Raw genomic sequence first — 7,122 nt, 5'->3', positions numbered from 1 at the left:
ACCAAACAATCCTTTTTTATTTTACACCTTATATTTCTTATTTAATTTTACTATTCTCCTCTTTAATAAAGCTTCGTTGGTACGTTAATTCTGGTTTATCCTGCTACAGTTGGTGAAATTTTCATTTTCCAAAAAACTGTCAGAGAACTGTGTTTTAAAAATTAAAAAATTTCGAAACAGTGTCGATGTGATTACGCATGTTACGCAAGCTGTAAAGAACCTATAGAAATATCGCGATCGATAGATTTAAAGTCGTCGCTACTAGACGAGGAGGAGGGAAAGTCGGCTGGATAACAGTCTATGTAGCGAAAAAATTCATTGGCTTTTGTTCCAGAAGCGACACTCAATAACGTGAACCGTTGCAATCAGGATCGCGGCGGCTGCGAACATGTGTGCGAAGACACTCAAACCGGCGTGAAGTGCTCCTGTTTTGACGGATTTCGCGCCAAAGGATCTTCCTGCATAGGTGATTTATATTTCATTTCGAATGCTATAATTGCAAGCATTGTTTGATGCTGATGAATATACGATAGTAGGAAAAAGTGACGCGTGAATGAACCGGTATACTGTTCGATATACTCACTGGTGAAATCTTAGATTTTAGCAACGTAGGTTAACAAGTTAATATTGTTTTTTTTTTTTTGGATAAATTTCATTGGATAAATTTTTAACGTCCCTCTAGGGAAAACTAAGAATTGATGGAAAATATTTTGCTATAGCTTCATTTATGTTTTTTTTCTATTGCCATGCAAGTAGATTATGGCACTTTTGCTGAATTATAGAAAGTAATGTAGGTAACATTAACAATATTAGTAAATTATACTTTTTTTTTTTTAGTGGAAATTAAGAATTGATGGGAAATACTTTGATATAACTTCACTTATTAATTCTTTTTCTCCATTACGATGTAAGTAGATTATGGCACTTTTGTTGAATTATAGAGGGTAATATAGCTAATATTAGCAAATTGTATTAATCTAATTTTTGTCGTTTCTCTATTGCAAACTAAGGATCGATGAAAATTATTTCGATGTAGCTTCATCTATAAATTTTCTCTCCGTTGCGTTGCAAGTAAATTATGACACTTTTCTCGAATCATAGAAAGTAATTCCATTTATTCTGAAATTACTATTGTCAAAAATGATTTTTATTCATTTCATCGAACGTACACAAAGTACCAAGTTACAAACTTTCGAATCGCCATTTTTTAACACCCGGTATATATCATTCGCCGTTCTACGAAGGGCATAAAATACTGTACCGGTAGCAACGACGTCGCGTCAAGAATGACGAGTTAGGTGACAATTTTTACATTCGTCATTTTGAGCGAGCGGTTTTGTAACAGCGTTACGTAAGAATTTCTCTCTCTCTCTCTCTCTCTCTCTCTTTTTTTTAATCAATATTCGTACACCGAAGTAAATCGTCGGATTTGTTGAATCTATACGATCCGAGATTGAGATATACCACGGTTTATGGTTGTCGCGTGGGTGGATAAGGCTGCACAACGGAGGCTTACAATCTTCTATCCCTAAAATCTGCACGGCCATCCCCATACTTCTTCTTACTGCGACTTCGTCGAAATCCGAACGGGGACAGGGGATCTAAAGTTAGAGAGCCGTGTAATTCAACGTGTGAAAAAAAAAACGAATACGCCCTTTGAATGGGGATCTCGTAAATCGCGAGATCTTGCTTTCCTTAAATAAATTCCATAGAACTCGAGCTCTGTGTGCATGCTATCGAACGTTGCACGGAAATTTTCGCAACTCTTTCATACCGCGAGATATTTTCATATTTTAATTGCGAATGGGATTTCTCGTACGGTTATTTTTTTCTTTTAATCTTGAACATTTTCTTTTTGTTATACTGCGTAGGTCACTTCTGGTAACAGAGACGCATTTCCAATGGAAGAAATAATTTTTCATTTATAATACATTAGTCTATACATTTGATGAATGAAAAATCATCTCAGAAAGTCTTCCTTAAATTAATCACGTCAATAATACTACTGTCTCTTGAAAATCAGTGTTAAGATAAAAAAAAAAGTTTCCAATTAAACGTGCATTGAATTCCTTCCAAAAACCGCTAAATAAGAGATAAGGACAACAAAATTCTATATCAAATCCTCAAGCCAATCATACCGATAGTACCACTTTCACTGAAAAATCAATGCTCACGATGAAGAAACAGGTTTCCTAAGAAACTCTAATCTGCATATTAAATTCCTTCCAAAAACCACTAAAAATGAAATAAGCAAAACAAAAGTCCACAAAAAATTCTCAAATGTAAGGAATGCGAGATTTAAGCGGTGAAGTGGTGGCCTGGACTTCGTCACCCAGGGTCACCGGAAGAGAAAGCGCGCGGATACCTGAGGGTGTCATAAACTAAGCCCTTTTCCAGGACATTCGGACTAGGAGGCTCTAACGGTTTTTAGTAACGCAGGATAGGACGCGGGAGAGGGCACTTTCGTTATAGCCGAGCCATCTTAGTCACTGCGGATATTCTAAAATATAATACGTTTTGGTTAACAGCCTACACTGTGTTCTGTTTTTTAAAGAGTGTACCTACACAAACCAATCTTACTACTTTCACTTAAAAATCAGTGCTCACGATGAAAAAACAGGTTTCCAATGAAACAAATCATTCTCCACTCTAATCCAATCCTCGCATTAACTCCTTCAAAAACTCAACCAAAAAAAAAAAAAAAAGGAAGAAAAATCCCACGGAAAATACTACTATAGATCACAGTCGTGCAAACAGGTACCTAATGCTTCCGAATTCACATCCATAACCATTCACATAAACTGTCACGAAGGAGCAATCGGCGTCCGTCAATCGTCGACTAATAGTTCTCGTCCGATTCGGGGCGGTCGCCGGCCGCCGCCTAGTAGAGCCGGTGCATAAATCACCGGGCACTTTCGCGTCGATTAGTCAACTTAACAGGCGACGGCGGCGGTAGACGCGTGGTCTGGACAAGGGTGTAGGTGCCCGGTTCCCCATTGTATGCTAATCGTCGTCGGCATCTCCGTGAAAACGAGCCCGCGAACACGAGCGCGACTTCGAATCCGAAGCGTGTTTCAAGTGCAACCGAGCTCTCTCGTTTCTCCGGTTGTTGTCTCTGCGTGCTGGAATCCGTGTCGCCGTTGCTAATCTCGCGTCTATAATTCACGTTCGCGTGGTCACGCGAGAGGTATCGCGCGTAAGTCGAACGCTCGCGCGGAATTGTCGGGCGTTTTACGCAACCGAAACTTGTCTAATGAGTCGGCGTGACGTAATGACGCGGGAAAACGCGGGGCGAGGCGGGAACGCTGAGGAGGAACGTGAATAAAGTGAAATACGTTTACTCTCGGTAATACTCGGAAACTTGGATCAGACGACTTGAGTTTCTTTTTGCTTAGAAGCTAGGATTAGCGTAGGTACCAGGTGGCGTGTACAAAAATTTGGAAAAATTGCAATTTGTGGAAATCGCGAAGGAAATTGTAAAGGTCGCTTTTTACAACTTTCTTATCCGAGTCTGTTTGGAAGTGACGTGGTGTAAAAGTAATTATTACACTAAGGTTGCTTAACACAAGTATATTTATTTAAATCAGATAACGCTTAAACTATTTTTAAAGGGTAGGCGACACGATGCATGTGGTAAGAATGTCCACGACAAAAAGCCTCGTGCCTTTTTCGGGGCTCCCTTAAGTAGCCCCTTTTTCCCTGGGAAAGTCCCAGGAAGTGTCCTCGAGGACGAAGAAACCCGAAGATGTTTGGAAAACATCTCTCGACTATTCGCCTCGAGGGCCAAGAGTCGCCAGGCCTAGGTACGTAGGCCTTCCGTGGCGGTCGCCACATCTGTAATGAAAATTTACAAAATACGTTTTGTAGATTTATGTCAATTATGTACAAAATGAAGTATGTAAAATTATTTATTATTGATACAGTGCACAAACCGCTCTAAGATTCGTGTGCCCAAAGCTGTGTGGACTAATATACCCAGGCCTAGGTACGTAGGCCTTCCGTGGCGGTCGCCACATCTGTAATGAAAATTTACAAAATATATACGTAGATTTATGTCAATTATGTACAAAATGAAGTATGTAAAATTATTTATTATTGATACAGTGCATAAACCGCTCTAAGATTCGTGTGCCCAAAGCTGTGTGGACTAAGTGTGTCCGTTTTATCTGGAAACCTTTGAAGATATGAAAACATTATTATTGCGAAATTTGTTTGATATAGAGGGGAACATTATGTGCTTTAAAAATAATTTTTTTTTATGAAGTTGCAGAGAACTTTGAACGTCAAATTAATTTTTTTCAATGGGATACTACACCTCTTTATTCATAATATGACAGCATTTGTTAAGATCGTTCATAGGATCACTTTTAATGAAAGAAGAGTTTTTCTGAAAAAATTTGAAGATCCAGTTTGTCTTATTTGAAAATTCTGGCTTTTGTTTGGAAAATGGAGTGATTGAAAACTTCTAGTCGACAGTGTATGGTGATCAGGAAGTTGGATGGAATGGGATTATGTTGTTCGTAGGGAGAACGGGAGTAGAGAATGTTGTTAATGTAATGTAAAATAAAGTTCAGGGGAAAATGCATACTGAAAAGGGAGTTGGAAATGATATTTTTGATATTCTATATTCTTCAAATAAGAGAAAATATAGAAAAGCTACGTTAATATTGCTTATACAATCTTTGAGCACAGTTAACTAATTGAATACAACATTTACTGAACTAGACAGCGAAGTTCAGAGGTATATTAAAATTAACTTCAGTCGAAACACTGTACCACTCTTAATTCTCATTTTTTACTCATAAAAAATTTATATAAAAATTTCAACGAACTAAAAAATTTTAAAAAATTTGTTTTAAAAGATCTTGTTACGCAGGAAAATATCTTTCGTATTCTCCATGAATTTTCAAAATGCGTTAAAAATTGATATACGACGATTGTTCGATATTGTAACTAACAATGAGAGACGAAAGGAGGACAAAGGAAAGCTGAAACGTTACGTTTTTACAGCGAAAAATCGCGAAATGCGGTTGATTTCCCGTGAAACATAAATTTGGATCGAAGACAAGAACATACTGCGACCGATTGAACGCGACGTTGTAAATAATAATTGTTTCATCGTTGATTTTTCATAGACGTAGACGAATGTGCCGAAGGTACAGCTGGTTGCGCTGGAATTTGTCACAACGATCCTGGTTCCTTCCATTGTGAGTGCCATCCTGGTTATCAATTGGGAACTGATGGTAAATCGTGCTTGGGTAAGTTGCAAAATTATGGTCGTTCTGTATTAACAACGACAAATCACTTCAATTTAGATTTGTTTAATTATTCGATGCAAACGATACGAGTGAAACAATAATTGATGACAGTGAAGTATATGATTAATTCAAATATATTAAAGTATACGAAAATTCAGTAGAGTTATCGTTAATAAATTATTTTATTTTTTTAACGATCTATTTCAGTAAAACAATGATTATCAAAATATATAGCAACGAAAGTTCGATTATACTTTATACATCTATGGACATTCGATCAAAAAACAAATTTCTTTCAGTAATTTCAATTAATTTCAAAATATAAAATCATTTCATGTTTACACTCTCGTATTTTTCTTCTCGTTTAAATTTCCTTCGTAAAAAAAAATGCACATAAATATCACGAACTCAGTAGAACTATTATCGATAAATTATTATTTCACCTCTTTAGTTACTTGTTTTAGTAAAATAACGATGATCAAAGCATACAATCACGCACTTAAAAATATAAACTCGTTTCACATTTACATTCTCATATTTCCCCTCTCTGTGCAAATTATAATTGCATTTAAAAATATCCTTCGCAAAAAAGGAAGGAAATAAAAAAGTTCCATCGTTAAAAACATGTCAGTAGCAGAAAGTAAACAGGCTGAATTATTCCGTGCTCGATTAATTTTCAACCGGGTTCGGCCAGAAATACATACATATTCGTCTGAGAGGAGACGAAAGTACTCTCTGCTCGAGGAATGCAGAAATCATTTTCGGTTTCTAGCCGCAATCCTGATTTTTATTTCTCTCTATCTCTCTCTTCCCTCTCTGTGAAATAGCACTCGATCCACGAGGCAAACGTAAATCAGTCTGCGTTTACGACTAGATCAAATCTCTCGAGTTCCTTCTTCTTTCTCCGCCCGCGCTTTTACCATCAAAGACACTTGGCGTGGAATCGAAACGTCAGGGTCGAACGGCGGGAAAATTATATGTTCCACTACTTGCGGTTAATTCGTAATGGTTTCGCATTCGACGAGATATTACGAAATACCGCTGGTCTCGATATCGAGGACACTTTTTTCTTCCCCGCGCTCTTTGTATAAGCAAAACTTTTTTCTCACTTTTGCGTGGAAGTCGGATCGATTCGCGTCGGAGCGCTCGAGGGTATATCTTAATAGGGGAATTTTACGGTAAATAAAAATGATAATACTGCTTCAGGAATTTGTTGGACGGTTCGTGGATTTATCAGCTTTCGAATGGGTTGAATGATTGTACAGTGTGAAATGATGTGTTTCAATTTTTGTAGAATATAGGTAAATAGAAGATATTTCTGTGATGAAGGAACATTGATTTGAAACGAACGCGGTGATTCTTGGAAATATTTGTAGGATAGATATTAAACGTGAATAAATTATAAGTGCTAAATGTTACCTTGATGCAAAATAGTACGCTGCAGATTATCGGTTGCTAATTGATCTGAGTGGATTAGTGGGGCGATTATTGTCGTAGTTGTGATAAAGGGATTAGAGAACATGCGTGACGTCAAGGAGAAGTTTCTAATAGAGGATTCATATTAATTTGCATTTAGTGTACGATAAAATATCTTTGAGAGTACACTGTTATGGTCCAAACAGTGTTATTAGTAATATTAATTATTGTTAATGATATTTATTAACAGTTTATAAAATTGTGGTTTTATTATCTATATTATTAATAAAATATCACCAAGAGTAGACTATATTTATAGTAAAATACCTCCAAGAGAACGTTATTATTCAAACAATATTATTAGTAATATTAATAATTGTCAAAAATATTATCAACAATTTTTAAAATTTAAATACTATCATCTATATCATAATAAATAATAAAATAC

At 36.5% G+C, this 7,122-nt stretch overlaps 1 protein-coding gene across 1 annotated transcript in view; it reads left to right on the top strand.

The window, feature by feature from the left end:
• The window catches only part of LOC108578540 (fibrillin-1-like), a 141,272-nt gene that overhangs the window by 44,015 nt on the left and 90,135 nt on the right, over nt 1–7,122 (top strand). The window contains exons 5-6 of the mRNA XM_017941899.1: nt 335–466; nt 5,136–5,258. Coding sequence (XP_017797388.1) covers nt 335–466; nt 5,136–5,258 — 255 coding nt within the window. The remainder of the gene's footprint in view (nt 1–334; nt 467–5,135; nt 5,259–7,122) is intronic.

Source organism: Habropoda laboriosa, unplaced genomic scaffold, assembly GCF_001263275.1.
Source record: "Habropoda laboriosa isolate 0110345459 unplaced genomic scaffold, ASM126327v1 scaffold41, whole genome shotgun sequence".
Taxonomy (NCBI): domain Eukaryota; kingdom Metazoa; phylum Arthropoda; class Insecta; order Hymenoptera; family Apidae; genus Habropoda; species Habropoda laboriosa.
The sequence above is the reverse complement of the archived record's forward strand: the minus strand, read 5'-3'. Positions and strand labels throughout refer to the sequence as shown.